Raw genomic sequence first — 19,107 nt, 5'->3', positions numbered from 1 at the left:
CCTGTCGAGAGAGTGTGTGTCTCTTATGTGTGTGTGTTTTCTTTATCTCGATGTCATATGCACTTGCCAAACACGTGTGTGAGTGTGTGTACCATTGAGCCGATGAACACTCCTCTCTGTGAGTGTTTGTCGTGTTTTAATTGCAACGTTTTTACTCCCACAACTACTGGCCAATTTCACCGCTCCCCATCTCCAGTGTACCACACGCTCCAGGAAGGTTCCGGTGTGTCCTTGCACAGCCAATTCAATGAACATTCGCCCCACCAAACGTCGTAGCGAACGGTGGTGGTGGTGGTGGTACAATTGCAAGACGATGAAGCATCCTCACCTTTCATCATACACGGTGTGTTTTTGTGACCCCGTTTTTTTCACCTCCTCACTCCCTCCATCCTTCCATCCTTTCCAATTGGAATATTTTCCATTTTGCGTCGTCCGCCTTTGAGTCCCAATTCCGATGGCCGATTGTTCTGAGATGTCAACTGCATTGCGCCGAGTTTTCCGGATTCCCAACCAGCCCGGCGCAACTATCCCGACCGACCGAGTGCTGGCTCAAGGATGTGCTCGTCCTCGAGGACACTGTGTGTGTGTGTTGTCCCCACAATCGCATCGCATACAGCAACCCGAGAAAGCGCGGAGGCATCACCGACGACAAGCGACGAGTCATCTTGAATGGGACCGAAGGATTACTTTAGACATTTCCAGTGATTGTCTTCGTTCGTTCGAACCAGGATGACTCTTGTAGTTTCCACTTGAACGCTGATCGTCGCACAAGGACAATCGTCAAATGCGCTTCCTGTGCTTTAGTTGTTGTGGCGGTCGGGGTGCGCTTCCTCTTCCAATGCCGCGTGTCGTAGCGCCCACAGCCCGAACACGTTCACTAGCCGCCACCTCGAGTGGCGCTCAAGAATCGTTCCTTGGAGGGTTTCGGTCTTGGAAACAGATGCTATCGTTTTAAACTTCAGCCTTTGGGGGTGGGAGGCGTTTGATTGAATGTGATGTTTGCTAACTGTATTACCATTCCAAGTGGCTGCAACGAGCCACGCGTGCCACACGTGAACAGAAAAAACGGCAATCATGAATTACAAATGCTTTAAATACACCTCGAACTACCGGTGAAGTCGATTAAATGGGTACACATTTTTCATCATTATACGCCGCCCGGTTGCGTGTCTGCTAATTTGTGACCCTTTGCCAGCGGCTCTGATCCGGAACGCCGAGATTTAGCATCTAATCTTGCAATCATAAACACTTGTCACACGAAACAATTAAATACACGCAACCCGAACAACCTCCCCCCTCAAGAAGGAAAAACGGGGAGAAGCAAATTAAAATTTACCGCAACCGCAGCAGCAGCAGGATTCCCCCGTGCGTCACGTGACGTGGTTCGTTTTGTAAGTCACGATTTGTGCTAATTTGATCGTTCCGTTGACAAAATCAGCGGCACTTTTATTGCCGGGCTTCATTAGGGCGCGGGGCAGTCGGGTGGCGGAAAGGGCGCGCACACGCAACCAAACCCAGAAGGCACACAAGTGCACGCGTTGCAGTAGCGGTAAGGGGGAGAGAAAGGGGCCGTTCGACGCCATGCCGTCGCTTCCCATTCCTACTCCCCCCCCCCTCTCTCGTTATCCTTAAAGCCATTGAAAAATTCATCATCCCGCAGCGAACCGGCAGTAGTGGTTGCGTAGTGTGTAGCGCAAACTGGCTGCGTACGTTTTGACGTGCTTTGGCCGGGCACGACGCTAATGCCGGTAGTGTCCCCTCCTTCTTCTTCTTCGCCGGCAAGGGGCACGCCAGATGGGTACGCCAAAGAAAGAGTGCAAACAAAAGCAACTAACTCCCCGTGGGTAGAGGGATACGCAACGGGTTTACACAGTACATTCCTTGTCAAACACATCAGAGACGCGGCGTACGCGGCAAAGGGTGAGCAGATGACAGTCGTCCCCACCCCAACCATGTGTGTGTGACGTAATCATTTTCCAATAGCCCCGAATTCCCCCGGAATGGCGAGAGAAGGGGGGGGGAGGAGGAGGGAAGGGGTGAAATGCTGATTTTCCCCGTGTTCATTTTAAAGCAATCAGCATCCATTTATAACGTCATCATCATCATCGTTCGATACACGCGCGCACTTTCGCGTTGCGCGAGTACAGCGCGAGTGAGTGTGTGTGTGTGTGTGTGTGTGTGTGTGTGTGTGTGGAAGTGATTCTTCGCCCGTTTTGTTTCCTTTTCTTTTCTTTTTTTTCTTTCTCTCTGGCGCAGCAGATCCGCAGCGGGGTTGGGGTTGCGTTCACTGTTGATGCCAGCGGAAGATACGATGGCGGCTCGAACATACACTCACACACACTCACCGCGCATTTTGAAATACGCAACTCATGTACCCGCATCTGCCTACGGGTACGTACAAACCGGTGCGATACATTAAACTCTTTCCAAATCGCTTTCCCGTGCGGTCGGAGGGGGGTGGGAGAAAAATATCGAAAAATAAACACCCAACTCTGCTCAGCAACCAGCTGACAGATGGGTGGCCGCCGGGTGCGCCCTCTCGCGTCAAACCGGGGAAGCTGGGCTGATTTTTTAAATCCAAACTTGAACACTAGGATCGCGTACGTTGCGTTGTGCGTGAAAGCGTCCACAAAACTTCACACTCTTCTCCTCCTCCTTTCGCTCCTGTACCGCAAGGGAATTGTAAACGCATCGCGATTGCAATTTTGCTGCAGTCCCAAAATAACAATGACCGTTGCAGAGTGTTGCAGAGAAGACACACACACACACACACACACACACACACACACACACACACACACAAACTCCCCAAAGGACAGCAAGGTCGATAATGAGCAGTGAAAAGCTTGACCCAGGCCACGATGACAAAGCTCCCATGTGCCGTCAAGGTGCGGAAAGGAAAGACACACCAAAACAGCGGGCAAGAAGATAATGGAGCAAAAGCCACGTCGGACCACCGGTATGGACCGTGCATCACACCGGGTTTGCGATAAGATTCGCCCTTCCCCGACCTGCTTTCCACGGTGTTATGCCTTTTTTTTGCAGATCCCCAATGGATTACTGGCCACAAAGTTGCGTACACTGCGTACACAGTTTGACGTATTGTATAGCTATCAGCAACAATACACACAAAAAACACGCATATTGGTTGATTTTTGATAGTGAAAGTGCAGCTTTCGTCAAACCCTTCATCCCTCCCATGATCGTAAGCGCGGAAATCGATCACCCCAGGATGATGTAAAACACATACTGAGGCGGTGGAAACCCCCCTCCTTTTTATAACCGCATGTACATACGTGCATGTATACAATCAGGGGCCCATCATGTTGCTTCTTCTTCTTCCTGGGAAACTGATTTTTCGAGGAAACGGGAGAGCAGTGTCTGTGTGTGAGTAAGCGGAACAGTAGTCTTTTAGTACTACCGGGCACGTCCACACCGAGCGCACAATGATTGAGGATGCATTGGTAATACAAACGCGCCAAGAATTAGCCATGAGCACCAACCACGGGGAAGCCCTAGGGGATGGGGGGGGAACGCATGAAAGAGACGGATTGAGTTACTGAAAATGTGTTTCCTTTTTTCCTTTTTTTTTGGCACAAAAGGATGTTTTTCTCTTGCTTTTCTTACTTGCTGACCAAGAGAAAGAGTGAAAGATGCAACCCGTCTCATGACAACAACAAAAAGTCGCACACACACACACACGCACATGCTGCTGCTGCGTGGTGCTGAGAATGAGATGGAAAATTAAAAATATCGCCAGTATACGCACAATCCGCGTCATCGGGAAACATGGAAGCGAAACCGAGGGTAGAGAGAGGGAGAAGGCGTTTGCGGAAACGAGGAATACGGAGGGAACTGTCTATCTGTGTGTATGTGTGTGTGTGTCTGTGGGAAAGAAAACCCCTTTTTCCTCCCTGTTTTAGTGTGGTCGCGAACTGGCCATCTCATGCTCTCTCTCTCTCTCTCTCTCTTTCTCTCTTGCTGTCCCAATTTCCCCCTCCATCCATCCCAGTAACTTGCCTTCCCTTCAGTGGACGCGCACACCAGTCGCCACCAGAGTGGCCAGAGCAAAGAGCACGCCATGTGCAACACAACGCACACATTACGTATTTATAAACATTTGAAAATCTTCAACAACCAGCACAGACACACACACACATACGCGTTCACACATATGGGACGAAAAGCATTTGGCCGTATGTGTGTGCGTACGCGATGCTGAGTGCTGTAAAACCACCGCTGGTGGTGGTGGTGCTAGTGGAGGTTGGCCTGCGGCGGAGGCCAGCGCTTGGCCAGATTGGCCATGGGCCACGCCATTGCCGCCGCGGCCAAGAGAGATATTTATGTTTAGAGCAGCGAGTGCGTTACTAGTGTGAGCCGAGGCGTCGAGACGCGAACAACGCCGCGTGTTCGGGTCCGGTTTTAGTGAGACCGCGTGAGATACGGCGCGCGCCTGGGTCGCGGGCTGCGTACGTCCCGAACTCCGTCACCCACCCCCCGTTCCGTTCCGTTCCGTCCGGTTGCGTGTGTGCCCCCGAGGGTGTACGAATTCATCCCCGTCGTCCGGCGTGTGCGTACCGTTAGTGCGTGTGTTTCAAACAATTAATTCCACCACCACATCCCGGGTACCACAACGGGCGTTAGAAAGCATCCCCCCCCCCATTCCCTTAACGTCTCATGGTTTTCCCTCGAGATTTCCCCCCTCTACTCCCCCAAACATCAAGGTAGTCAGTGAATCGTGCCGGCCTATTTCCCCGTGCTCAAATCGAAAGAAAGAAAGAATGAAAAAATACAAACGAGCGGGGGAAAACTCTAAAAGGTCGAGAGCGGGAACTGTGTACGACGGACTGCACGGATCGTGATCTGGTTGAGGCGAATTTGATGCTAAAAAATAAAACACTGGCCTACTACGCTGGCTGGCCGTTGCTGATCGCGTCGCGATGGTGTGCGCTAAGAATCAACCGTTGCCATAAGCATATAGTGCACGCGCAGTGGCTTGGGCCGGCGACGGCGAGGGGCGCAGCAGATACATAAAAATGCGAGCGTGTGTGCGAGCTCGGCTCAGCTCGGCCCAGTGGCCCCGCGGCCGCCCAATGTCTTGGCTCGTGTGATCCCGTGTGGTAATGATGAATATTTTTAATTACCCAACCCCTCCATCGATCGAACGGGAAACCCGAATGTCCAGACGGCCGCGGATACCCGCCCCCGGCCTGTGTAAAGCGAGACCTGCGAGATCGTTTTTGATGAAAGTTAGTTCCCCTCGAACTCGAACTTTGGGGCTGCCAATGATGATGGTGATGATGAAGCCAGAGGTGTGATGAGGGCATTCTGTGCCGCGTGAGCACACCACCGGACCATTAATCAAAAGCCGGGAAATGTGTTATTTGTTTTCTCCGAACGCAACAAACAACAAGCTGGCCTGGCGAGTTGGAGTGTGGAAAAATGTGCTGCACTAATTGAGACTGTCAGCCCCGTGTCAGGTGCAGGGCGGGATCGCAGACGACCTTTTTCTGCATTGTGCCAGTGGCCAATTGATTGGTGGTGCTCTGCAATGGCGAAAACAAAACAGAGGACGGGCTGACGTCTACGGAGCGCAGCGTCACTGTCACATTTGATTATCGGGAGAGGGAGTGGTTGCACGCGTTGCAGCCTGCACGTGAAGGACGTCGCGTTGTGAAATCGAGTGAATGCCGGCGAAATCGAAATGAAGAAGAAAACCGCGACGGGTGACTAACGCGGGCCAAACTCTCCCGGCTCCCCGGATGGATGGAGCTTGCATCGGACGCAGAGCAACGTGACGCTGACTGACTCACGGCACCTGCCAGTGACACACACACACACCGATGACGCTGTTTCGCGCAAGCAACAACGAACGGGGTGTAATCAGGCACTGCCGAACCGATATTTTCGCTGAAAAGCAGAGCGCGATCCAGGAACACGTCAGGAAACAAGCACAAGCAGCCGGACGTGTGCCGGAAGCGTTGTGCCTTGACAGTCCCGGAGGCTGGAGACGCGCTTCGTATCCGTTTCGAAGAAATTGAATTAACCTTGCCTCGGAATCGGAGCGCTTTGCAGTGATGCAGTGATAAACAAAAAACAGGGGTGGGTGGGAAGGTGGTGATAGTAACAACGGGTTCGAGTGCGTCACGTCGGCACGTCACGAGTCACCCGCTGTGTGAGACGCGCAAGATCCGGAAGTTGTTACCACCGGGGGGTGGGGAGGGAGGCAGAATTACTGCAGTTGATGGGCTGGAAATCGAATTGATCGATCGGCAATCGAATCCTTTCGTCTTTCTGTACCTCACTCTCTCTAACTCTCTCGGTGTTGCTAAGGAGGATCTTCATTATGTCGTTGCTCTTCATTCTTCAACGCCCGCCGGTATGTGACGGTGATGTTGTAGCAGTTCAATTTCATCATTATTCGCCGACGACTAAACGGGGGACTCCCTATTAGCAGTTTGGCAGCGTCGCGTCACTTGTCACCCAAGACGATCCCAAGAGACCCGACAGCAGAGGAAAAAAGCAACACCGATCGTGTTCCCATCGGGAGGTGCGAGGGGAGCAACTCATTAACGACGAGTTTTGCCGTCAGTCACCGCAGACACACCAGCGGTCAGCAGCGTCTCAGTTGATGGCTGATGATGGTCCGATCCACTGCTCGGGGCTGGTTAGCTGATATATTTTTACTCTTTCTAACGCACACACTGCCCCGCGGCTTCGAGCTCGTGGACGCAGGGAGTGGGGCTAGGCACAGGGAGCTCTCTTCCCCTCTATTTGCCCGTCCAGAGGGAGCGGCAAGGGAAGGCGAAACAGCATTATTCAGCACGTATATATATAAATACTGGCCAATTTATGTGTGCACCTCACGGCACGGCACGGCGAACCTCGAACCCGGCTCGAGTCGACTGCTCGGGGCATAAAGATTTATACCTCGTACATGTGTGTATCATATGGCTCTCCCCTTTCCCCTTCTTTTGCAACCCTCTGCCCGACGCTGTCCGACCCTTTCCCTCCCCCCCCCCCTTTCAAGCGCAGCGTGCGGAAAAACTTCTTCATTGCCGCGGCAGCAAAATATGTGAACTGTGTTCGGCTGCGTGCGTGCGTGCGTGCGTACGAGCGAGCGCATGTCTGTGTGTGTATGGTTTTTCACTCCGCGCACATTTTACTCCGTGGTCGTCGTGATCATCGTGTACGTTTCGCCTGATCGTGCGTATCGTACGTTTCGTGCTTAACGGGCGCTGCGGTTTATTCAGGTTTTTCGCTCTCCCTGTTTTTCCTTTTTTGTTCTTCGACTTTTCCCCCAGCAGATGCAGTGTGTTTGTGTTTTGTGTGTGTGCAGAGTGTGTGCGTGCGCGCGTGTATCGAATATGAGCAATCCAATCGAAAGGAAAAATTGCTTCATTACACACTACACGTGTTTCGAGGTGTGTGGACGTCGATGTTAAATAATGAGTACGATGCAGCTCCCTTTCTTCGCTCTCTCTCTCGCTCTCTACCCTTTGCTGGTTGGTATCACGGGAGTTGGGTGTTGGGGATTTATTAAAACGATGCACACGCTCACGTTGGAAAGAATGCAGGTAGCAACACCCGAATGTTGTGAGTCCGTCACCTAAATCATTCCGATCAGACAAATTTAAGCCAAACCCCCAAGCCCGTTCCCGTTTAGTGCACGAGGTGTTGACTGGTTTGATGGGCTGGGTGGGCAATAATGGGAGAGTTATGTTTATGGTTCGCGCCACCCTCTCAGCAGGGAAGGGTAAGCGATCATTCTCCTGCCCTGCGATCGCACAAGTTTGCCGTTTTCCAGCCCGATTGATCACCGATGTTAAAGTGCCAATACCGTGGTGCGTTTACATCATTTTCAATCGTTCCATTTTCCATAACGCCGTCTTTGGTACCGTGTTTGTAACGCGTCGCTTCAATGAATCCCTTGGTTGCCTTTGGTTTGGAGTTTGGAGCGGCAGCGCGACGGACGGATGTTAATGTTACACTGGAGGTAACAACACAAGAAGCAACACCACAGTGACAGTGACGTTTTGGCGAGCGCGCCCTGTGTGTGTGTGTGTGTGTGTGCCGTTCAAGTATTCCAAACATATCGCCCGGAACTGGTGGGGAACATCGATCTGCCATCGATGAATCGATCGCTTCAAGAGCTCGAGCGTTTGATGTTTTCCGCAAAAGACCCACACACACACACACACATGCGGGCACACCTCCTACACGGATCGCTTCACTTCCGCGATCTCGCGATCTTGCGGCTCGACATGCGCGGCCGCGCCTCAACAGCATAACAAATGGCCGGTGGTGGCCCGAATATTAACCAGCTTCAGAGCGAAAAAAAAAACATTCTATCTTATGAGGGTTTTGGGGAGGTTTTTCTTTTCGTCCCTGACCCCCCCCCCCCCATTCCGTCCTTACTTTGTGTGCTTTGCTCGAGACGACCAACGCTGCGCGGGAAGGATGGGAATGAAATGTGTCGAAAAGAGTTGGCAATGTATACACGGGCCCATTAAATCAAACACTGGAACAGGCGGGAACGTTTTGCTCGCCATTGTGCCTGGGGGGGGGGCCACCGGTAGCGACCATGTGTGTGTGTGTGTGTGTGTAGTTGCCTTTCCTGCACCGGCACAGAGGCGGCCGCCCGCGTTTGGAATGTTTGTGTTTTGACGATGGCGACCCGGGCCCGCCGTCGAAGTGCGTTGTTGGCAGCTCGCGTGCTAAATGGCGGCCATTTTTCATAGTGGCGGCCCTTTCCTTCCCCCCTCCACGGCTGTTACATTGTGTGTGCGCGGCCTAACCTTGGCAGAAATGGAAAACAATGCCGGCAGTTGCAAACGGCTCGCTCCAACAACCACACCACCACCACCACCAGCGCCAAACCGGAACGCATGCTGCGCATTGCCCAACCGACAATCGATCACAACCGCGCGAGGATCGTTTGCGGGCATTTGCACGTTAAGCACGAACCGGGATCGTTTAATGGTTTAAGGTGTGTGTATGTTTCCGTGTGTGTGGATGGGTGGCTTAATGGCCATCGACCTGTTACAGACCGATGATGACGAATTGTTGGTAGATCGCTCACGATCGCTTCGCCGCATCCTTGCGCTGCTGTTCGGAGGAGGGGAAAATTAGCCATTTTCCTAAACAATTTCCACTTGCAATAAACACCGAAGGGGGTCTTCTTCTCTATGTATTGGATGTGCAATCCTTCCCTGGTCACTATTTCTTCACCATTTTGTACATCACCCCATTGTTCGATCGCTCACCGCTCGTCAGCTTTATTGTGTGTGTGTTTTTTTTATTATTTCTTCTTTTCTCTGCTATCACCATACTCGCCGCCGAAAGTACATTATTTGTAAATGACACTTTTGCTTATTGTATCTATTTTCACCATTCACATACACTCACAAAAACACGCGCTCTCACTCATGCATACGACAATTGTTGGCAAGCAACTTGATAAACGGTTGTGTTTCACTTTTTCACGTTTCATTGTGCCACTTTGGTTTTATTTTTGTGTGTTTGTGCTCTTATTCACGATCTCCCTCTTTCTCTCTCTTAATGTATGTGCAAATTTTTCCTTCTTCTTTAGTGTGTGTTTTTTCGCTTTAATTTTCCATTACCCATTCGTGCCTAAATCATTCATTCTGATCTCGCTCTTTCCTTCCCCAAAATATTCGGCCAAAAAAAACACATAGGAAGGATTCCCAAGAGTCACCAAAGACAAAGATGGGTGAGGAAATGCCGATCCCGATCTCTTACCCATCGGTACGTCCCATATGTGCTTTAGCGCGTGCTTTTGCTTACACTCAAGGTACCGTCCGAGACTCTCTTTTACTACTCCTTCTTTTTTTTTCCTCCTATTCCGTCACTTTCATCGTGTGTCTTCTTCGGCAAAAGCGCGTCATTGTCGGTGTGTGTGTGTGTGTGTCATCGAAAACTGTTTCTCAAAGTGCTTGTGCCGCTGCCATTGTGCCCTGTACTATACGCTTCCGTCATTATATTCCTAGAACGAATTACAATTTCCTGTCCCGTAGGTTCGCTCTCTTCATCCCTCTTGCACACTTCCTTTCCCAAGGCAACAGCAATGTTTGATTCAATTCGCAAAACATTATCGAATCTGCGCTCGTTATCAGATTTCATTTCCCCTCCCATAGACACGGCCGGTGCCGTCAATGTCATTGCCTGTGAGCGTTAAAGACCTACGGAAAAAGTAAAAAAACACACAGGAGGAAGACAAAAATAATAGTGTATTCATTGCAGATCATTGGTGTGTGATGTGTTTTCCGATTTTGTAAGGAGCGCTCGGCGCTTGGGCAAGGCAAGTGTAATGCCATAGCGTATGTGTGTGCGCAGTGCAAATTGTTCTGGCAGGCTCGGCAATCTCGGCACAAGTGACACGGCGCTAATCTAAACACAAAACGATTGCGGGGAAAAGAAAAACACAAGAGCTCTTGCTCCGTTTGCAAAGTTTCGGCCAAACATTCGGTTCCCCCTTTTTGGCCTGTGCGCTCCACAGCATGCACGATACAAAAGAGCACATTAATATCAGAAACGTGATTATTGTAGTAAATCCTCCGTGGGAATCGGCATTTGAAATACTGGCGCCCTCGGAATGGCCCTGCTGCGCTGCGCTGCCACGCTATCCGGATTCCGGTCGACGGTCACCGGAGAACGGGGTTTTCCCTCTTTGAATCCGCTCCGAACGTGTGTGTTGTCTCCCCCCAGTGGGTTTGTTTTACTTTTCCAACACGGTTCAATAAGTGGCCCTTCTTTTGCTTCCCCTCTTGCTCCTTCTTCTTCTGCTGCTGCTACTGCTTTCATCATGCAGATGATTGGAATAATCATTCTCTCGATTGGTGGTGCGCGAGCTGAAATGTGGGTCCCACCGCGGTGGACCAAATATGAATTGTGACAGCACCGAGACCACCGAAGCACTAAAACACTGTGAATAAGACACACAAACACATGCACACACAGAGAGATAGAGAGCGAGCGCAGAAATGCAATTGGAAAGCCATATCGAACCGCCTAGCGAAATGCTGGCGAAACAAACGGATTCGGGTCGAGCCCTCGATCCGACGAGACTAAACCCACCGGGGGGTGTCTTGTTACTTTCTTTCCAAGCAGCAAGGGGGAAGTGGGAGGGAAGGGGGAAAGGCCCATATGTCTTGAAGACGCGCATATGTGTGTGTGTGTGTTTGTTCGGTACGAGTATACACGGGCAAAACGAGTGCACGGCCACGTCGCTCGCCTTGTCTCCTGTAGCGAGATGCCGCCATGCGCAAGGTGAGGAGGCAATGGGGCGCAGGGTGAGGCTGGCAAGAGTGGAGACCGCTCGTCTTTGCCAGCCGATTCGGGGTACGATTCGAAGACGAGTTTCCAATCAGTCACAGGCCGCCGTCGGCAGCGGAAGCCAGCCAGTAGAGCCAAAGTAAACGGTAGTAGCGTGCTGTTGCTGTGTAGTAAGTGAGCGTGTGTCGGTAGCGCCGTCGGCCCGCGAAACACGAACCCTCCTTCCACCCGACGGCCAAACGAGACGAGTAAACACGGGGGGAGGAAATAGGGAAGAAGGAAGCGAGGAAGGATTATTTTCATAGGCAAAATTTATCTGTCCCGTCTAACGATCGCGAGCGATCGAATTTACTATTTTGCGTGTGAGTGTGTGTTCGTTAGTTTGAATTTGTGTTGGGAATGCTTTGTAGTGTGTAGCGTGTTACTTGGCACCTTGCGGGCCCCTAAAAAGCATCGATTGCTTCTGCCAAAAAGATCACGACCGTGTGGCCAGTTCCCCGCAAAACCCGATGCTCCCCATCACGGCGTCACAGACTGTGCGCTGAACGAGAGACAGAGAGAGAGAGAGTCTCGTGTCAGTGTCTCATTTGTCTCGTTTTTCGTTCTTTACATCTTCGCAAGGTACAGACGGGATCGAAGCAAGCTTCCAGCCCTTTTTTTGTAGCCCCGTAATAGCAGTGCCACGTGTTGTTTGGGAAAAGCGTCCCATTAGCGGTAGCGAGCGCAGTAGTAGTGTAGTGCCACCGTGTAGAAACCGTGCTTCCGATCGAAAGTGTTGTTCGTAGTGCCAAAAACCCGCTGGACGTGAGGACGCGTAACGTATTGTTTTGCCAACGGAAAGATCAACCGCCACATGGAAGTAACGGACTGCGGGAGGAACGACGGTGCCTTAGCAACAGTAGCTGCCAATGACGACACTTCCGTGGCGAGACGCGTGTGCTCCGACGCGCCCAAGCGCCGATCCTCTGCTCGTACGCTGCTGGCGAGTGCTCAAAGCGGGCAACAATAATGGTGGTGACCTGTGGTGCCACTAGAACATTGGGCCGAACGAGTTTTCCGTACCACTGTCACCGCTGCCATTTGATGGACAAACTGTCGCTGCTACAGTCGGGCACTACAGTCGACACCGTGCAGCAACTGCAGCAACTCCCAAGTGCCACCCGACAAGCGGACGGATCGTGGCAGAAGGTGGCCAACGAGATCGCAACCGTGAAGAGACATTACCGCTGCTGCCGCTGAGGCACTGAAGACGCAAACGGGGTCCAAACAACGTTTACAACATATCACACTTTCTTAAGCTGTAGCATTTAAGCATGCCTCCGCGCGGCCGCCACATTTGTGCCTAAAGCGTGTGGGGGAGTTTTTCTCGAGATACCTGTGCGTGTGTGTGTGTGTGTCTGTGTGTGAGTGCGAGTGTGTGTAGTGTCCCTTCGTTTGTGTTCGTTTCGATGCGTCCCGTGTTAGCGACAGTAGCAGTAGAATCAAGCGAAACGCCGGCGAAAGTTCCAGCCTAGTCACTGCCACCCTAACCCCCCCTCCCAAACACACCCCAACATTGCCACAGCATAGGCAGGAAAGATGTTGGATATCTTCCGTGGCCTGAAGAGTCTCGTCAAGATCAGCCATGTAAATACCGACTCGCCCGTGTTCCGCCTGCACTACTCGATCACCGTGATCATACTGATGTCGTTCTCGCTGATCGTCACCACGCGCCAATACGTCGGCAACCCGATCGACTGTGTGCACACGAAGGACATACCGGCGGACGTGCTCAATACGTACTGCTGGATCCACTCGACCTTCGCCCTCAAGAGCCTGTTCCTGAAGGAGGTCGGCAAGGATGTGCCGTACCCGGGCGTCGGCAACTCGGCCGAGGCTACCGCGGCGGACAAGAAAATTTACAAATACTATCAGTGGGTCTGTTTCTGTCTCTTCTTCCAGGTGAGTGGTTGCGGGTGGGCGCGGGAAAGTGTACCGCCCCCCCGTGCGTGTGTGCCATTTGCGTGTGTGTGTGTTTTTACGTGTGCGTGTTCAATGTGTTGTTACCATGTCACTCTCTTGTTTAAATATACTCCACGACGAAACGGCCAAGCGACGTTTCAGCTCAGCAGCTTTGCAGCAGGCCGCTGCTCTTGCACAGTGTTGTTTTGGCTTGCCTGTCACACATCGTCGTAACGCGGCGCGTAAAGCGCCGGGACATTATTAGCGCCGTGTCGCAGGAGTTCTCCTCTGCTTTATGGGTCGTTTGATCGGGTAATTGAAGTGTACGACATCGAAAAAACAACTGTTCAAATATTTAACGCCGATTGAGTCTCAAACGAATGGGTGGCGTTGGAGAGGGGAGGCTTCACCCCCTTCTGCGCTCCGCGCTTTGCTGTCTCAAGATTGGATTCTCCCTGGGGAGGGCATTCCACCCCCTCTTAACAACACGTTGATGAATTGGCTAACCATTATTTCAATCGCTGCTCCGTCTCAATCACTTCCGTGTAATCTCATGTACTCATGTGCTTGTCTCGCCCACTCACACACACACATTGGTACGCACATAAACGGTACGGGAATTCTTCGACTGTGTTCTGTGTTTCGTTTGCGCTAGAAATGTCGCAATTACCACGTCGTCAAATGGCAGGCAATAAACTTCTGCCCGGCTGCCTGCTGCCATCGCCTTCGCTACACCCATTTCCCCCCCCCTCTCCCTCCCCCTCCCACACGCGTCCTTGAAAACGCACTCTTGCTACTGCTTGCTTGTCTGCTTCTCCCGCTCCCAGGGCTCCACCCCCGCTCATCGGCTGCCAACTGCCATTTGTTGTTTGTAATATTTTCGTTGTGTTCGGAATGCCGCTCCACACGCGGACAGTCCTACATACAGAGAGAGAGAGACAGAGAGAGAGAGCAGTCCGAGCAGTCGAAGCAGCAGCAGCCGAGTCGGCGTAACAGCAATTTTAATTGGCTTTGGCTTCGATCTGAGTACATCCTGGGATGAAGTCGACATCCGTACTGTCTCACCCCAACCCCTCCCCGCAGATACACTCCTTCCCCGTGTCTGCAGACGAACCTGTCAGACAGAAGCTGAGATGCCCAAAGCATGCGCTACCGCACCGTACAGACGAAATTAGTGCACTCCTTTATGTGTGTGTGTTTTTGCGTGTGTTGGTGAGGGAGAAAGAGGCCTTGAGGGATTTGTAGATGAAGAAAAAACCCCTTTTTGCATTGTGTTGCAAGACATGCGATTCCGAGTATCCTGTTCGCTTAATCAATCGCCCACAAACGATTATTTTCTAACAATTCCCGTTGAATCACGCCACAATTTGGTTGAAAAGTAGTATGATTCAACCTTTTTCCCCCATAAATACCGATTGGAACGTTCTATCGAGCTTAAAATCCTGCAAAATCCCACGGCCATATCCGTGCCACGGTTAGTGCCCTCGCCGTGGCAGTCGAAAGTCAACTCGAAAGCAGCACACCGACGACGACAGTGTCGTCGCACACTCGGTGTGTTGTGATGTATATTTATTTACCTTATCACTTTTAAAAGCACGTAAATCTCAACCAAAGTGTCGGTACACTCTACTCCCCCTCTCTTTTGCTGCCCTTTCTTCCCCCCCGAAACTCAATCGGCTGCTTCTTATTAGCATTCCGCGGCACCAACTGACTGGCTTTAGGATTACGATCCCCGATTTCAATGCTTGCTCGATTGCAGTGCGATTTCAAAATGTACGGGAAGGGGGGGTGGAGGTTGGTTGAGGGGTGTTTTAAATAAATATCATTCAAAGAGACGCCACCGTCCTGTCACGGCCCCCTGCCAGCCCGTTGAGAGCATGTTTCGAGCATGAAATGGAGGCGCCTGGTCGTTGTCGACGCACGGGCACGGTTTTTTTTCTGTTGTTTGTTGGGTTCGTTCCTTTCGCTCGCTCGCTTTTTTATTATATCTATATTACTTCCTGACCCACAGTGGATTCAGCGCAACTCCCCACGGGGTATCTCCCGCCCGGCCGCACTCGATCAGCCCTCTTATCTGTTTCCCTTCATCTGTCTCCCTCCCCCCTCCAAAAACCCCCATCAACACAACAAAAGTGCACAAGTGTGTACACTGTTTTGAATTTATTGTCGAATATAAATTTGAGAAGCGATTCATTTTTCGCGGCAGTAGAGGCAGCAGCACCACCAACACCTCTACCAGCAGGGACGACACACAGAGTGCTGTAAATCTACCCAATGCGTCTCGTTTTTGTTCTTTTTTTTACTAAACATCCGCGCCATCAGCAGCATTTGACGTTTTGTTTGGTCTAAAGGGAGCCCATTCTGCTTCCCGCTCCTCTTGCTCCTTTTGCCCACCGACAGAGACATCCCGCTGGTGTGGCATTCTTTCACTGGGGGGAGGGTTGATCACCCCCTCCCTTCCCCTTGCCCCATGGGAGGCCGACCTGTTTATTGTTGTGCGCTTACAGTGTTTAACTTTGTTCGATCGTTTTAAATCGGACTTAAATCTGAACTCGATAGAACTTTGTCGCGGCAATGCCAGGCTAATGATGAACCATCATTTGTTCACTGTGGGCCCCTCTCTCCCGAGTGTGGTGTGTCTTTCTTTTCGTGACATTTTGTTGCTAAAGAGAAGGAAGCGAGAGGGAGAGCAAGTGATATTGAATTCGGCCCGGCACCAGTGTACCCAGCGTTCCGGGGGGGAGCACTTGTCCGCGTGTTGGTATTTGCCCTCGTCCTCACTAAGCTCCGCTGCCTGGGGTCCTCATCGCCTCTTTTTTCTGGGTGGGGTAAGTGACCAGGAATGAATAACAATGCCCCTACACGGGCACTGAACGCACGCGGCGTGTGTGTGCGTTGTTTATTGTTTGCAAAGGGATGTCCGAACGTATATATTCATCGATAATTTATCGCGTTTCGCGATTGCCCCAATCCGTGCGTGCGCGTGTGTGTAGTGTTGTTGTATGTGCCCGTTCCATTTATAGAGAGAGAGAGAGCTGGCACGTTGTCTTGTGTTTGAGGGAAACGTTGCAAATGAAATTTATTACTACCAAATACCTTCTAAAGTACATAAAATTAACGTTTCATTCAATTCCCCGTGCATGATCTGTGCGTACCGTACCGCTCTGTGTAGCTTTGCTCTCTCTCTCTCTCTCATATCCCTCCCTCCCCCCCCCCTCGAAAACATCCCATTGTTTATATGGTGCCCAGTGGTGGGACAAAAAATAGCTATGACATCACAGTGCTCGGCATGAGCCATTATGCCCGCCGCTAGCTACCCGCGGCCAAGCTCGGCCAAGCATGACGGACAAATGGCTAGTCCGCGAACTAAAGCAGCAACAAAAAAAAAGTTAAATAAAACCCACCCCACCCTCTCCCTCATTGCCCCTCCCTCAGCAGCTGCACCCACCACCACCACCACCTGAGCACGGCAGGGTTGTGCAAAACGGTGGTGACCAATTTAAAACCATTTCACTCCTATCATTTCGTCTCCCGGCGGCAGCAGCTCCGAAACCGAGGGTTTTGAATTTATTTTGCATGAAATCGACTCCAATTTTAATTTTATTTCTTGCAACCTTTCTCTCCTTTCTCTCCTTTTTCTATTTCGACCGTGTGTGTGTATGTGTTTGCCCCGTTGTCTGTCGCTTGCCTTCCCCTGATCCTTTCAAATTTGTGAGTCAAAAGTCAACCTCCCGGGATAGGTAGGCACACAAATGAACACACAGACAGACACAAGCAACAAAAAAAGAGGACACAAAGCGGTTGCAATTGTCCCCGGCGAGAAAGTGAATCGCTCGAAGCACCACCACTACCATCATGAATGCACCAGATGTGACCGAATTTTAGAGGCAATCTTGGTCGGTCAAACAAGTCGCCGCAGGAATAAGGAGAAACAGAGAAAGACAGAGAGAGAGAGAGAGAGCCCGACTCGGTTGCAAAATAAAGCAAAATTTGTTGGCACACCAAGGCACAGCAGCGGAGAAGGTGGAATGGGGGAGAAAGGAGGAAAAACAGGCCAATGAAAGCAATGCTCCCAATAAGCGGTCTAGCGATCCTTTGTGTGATTGTGTATGTGTGTAGAGTGTAGTGTGTAGTGTTGGGGAGAAAAACGGGAAAATTTCTATGTGGCCGGATAAAGGATTATGCTTTGCCTCCTTTCCTTTCTGCCACCACCGCGAGCACAGCGTGCTTTTTCCCGGTCGCTTCGTGTTTTTGTTGATCGTGCATATCTATCATCGTTTGTCGATAACAATAGCCTCCTTCTCCCCACTACACACACACACTCACAGCAGGAGGACACGTTGCACTGTGTGCACTGCAGTGGTACATGATACGCCACACACAAACAGGCACACACACTCGTGTACGGGAGGACGGGTTGCACACGTACGAAAGTCCACTCAATCACACCGCATCCTTTCCCTCTCTTGTGTGTGCTCTCTTTCTCGCTCTCTCTCTCTCTCTCTCCCGTTGCAGTAGGCAGCATGCTGTGTGCAGCTACTGTAATGAGACAATACGATGCGCAATGATAACTTTGTTAAATAGCTTTTTATCATGTTAACTTGGCCTCCCCGCTGCCAGCACAGCGCGGCAACTGCTGCTGCTTTCCCACCATCATCGACCTACATTACTCGATCAAGGGCGACATGGGGCGATAAGAAAGGCGGGATGGGAATGCGAAGAAAAGGAAGAAGAAATGCACGGAATCGACACACGGAGGACAAAGGGCGGTTCTACCAAAGGCCACTGTGTGTGTCTGTGTGTGTGTGCATGCTCAATCAAAAGTTATTGATGGTCAATATTGCCGAAAAAAAAGAAGTTGTACACCGTGGCCGCAAAACCGCCAAAAGTTTGCGGTTGGCCTGTTTAACTTTTAGCTCATTCCCATCGCTCCAACAAAAAAAGGGCTCCAACAAAAAGGGCACAGGGAGCTCCCAGTATTTTAAGATTAGGGGCTTTTGAGGAAAGGTCGATTAAAGTGCATCGATTTCATTAGCCATTCAATTGATGGGGCAAATTTAATTTTGACTTTCTACGAGCGAGCAAAACTCAACCCCACACAATACCAACCCCTGGGGTGAGATTAAAAGTAAGTAAGCACACAACGTGTTTGTTGACGCAATACCTGTGTGTGTGTGTGTGTCTGTCCCGGACGTAAATGTCTCACGCACGACGACCGGGTTTGTTTATTTGGCTGGCTGGCTAGTACAAGTCGTTTTCAATCTCCCAAAAATGTAAACCAAAATCACGCAACAACAAAAAAACAGGTTTCATCATATTTCCGATCGATACATTAACCAGGCGGGAAACGAGGGGGAGAAATTTAGAGTGTATGTAGAAAGGAAAACACACACACACAGACACATCGATACAAAGAATTCGATCATCGATCAAAGCGGCACAGAGCGGAGTTCACAAAAATGAAGTCCCGCAAAAGAACACTCGCTCGCTAACACTCTTAAGCAAACAAGAAAATATTGTTCCTTTCGGGAGCGGTTCAAAGCCAGTGACAGGAACGACTTTATTTTGCATTGAAACAACAACAACAACAACAATAGTAACGGTGAAGGAAAAACTTCAAACACTGCTTTTCAGACTGCTTTGGAGCGCGGCGATCGCGCTGGTTGGTGTTTGTTGTTTTGGGGCTAATGTTTTCCTTCGGACGCACAGCACAGAACAGAACACAATCTCTGGTGCAGAAGATGAATCGAACCGTTGTACACTGAGAGGAGTAGCTAATATGGGTCTGTGTGGGCCGGTGTTGTGTGTTCCACTAGTCGGAGGAGTTGATGTTTATTAAAGCAGAAAGAAACATTCCAGCTCTACCCTCTG

The 19,107-nt window shown here is 50.8% G+C and overlaps 1 protein-coding gene across 20 annotated transcripts in view; it reads left to right on the top strand.

Moving 5' to 3' along the window:
- Positions 1 to 19,107, top strand: part of LOC120898256 (innexin shaking-B) — a 64,439-nt gene that overhangs the window by 30,904 nt on the left and 14,428 nt on the right. For 2 of the 20 annotated variants that reach the window (XM_040303842.1, XM_040303854.1), the window contains exons 1-2: positions 4,357 to 4,625; positions 11,923 to 13,236. The exons of 8 other annotated variants lie outside the window; for them this stretch is intronic. In XM_040303842.1, coding sequence (XP_040159776.1) covers positions 12,874 to 13,236 — 363 coding nt within the window. In that variant the 5' untranslated portion in view covers positions 4,357 to 4,625; positions 11,923 to 12,873. Of the gene's footprint in view, positions 1 to 4,356; positions 4,725 to 7,108; positions 7,425 to 11,180; positions 11,466 to 11,916; positions 13,237 to 19,107 lie in introns of those variants that run through there. 10 more of the 20 variants (XM_040303849.1, XM_040303845.1, XM_040303848.1 and 7 more) reach the window with 10 other exon arrangements.

This window comes from Anopheles arabiensis, chromosome 2 (genome assembly GCF_016920715.1).
Source record: "Anopheles arabiensis isolate DONGOLA chromosome 2, AaraD3, whole genome shotgun sequence".
Classification (NCBI taxonomy): Eukaryota; Metazoa; Arthropoda; class Insecta; order Diptera; family Culicidae; genus Anopheles; species Anopheles arabiensis.
This window is presented reverse-complemented; position numbering and strand designations above follow the sequence as displayed.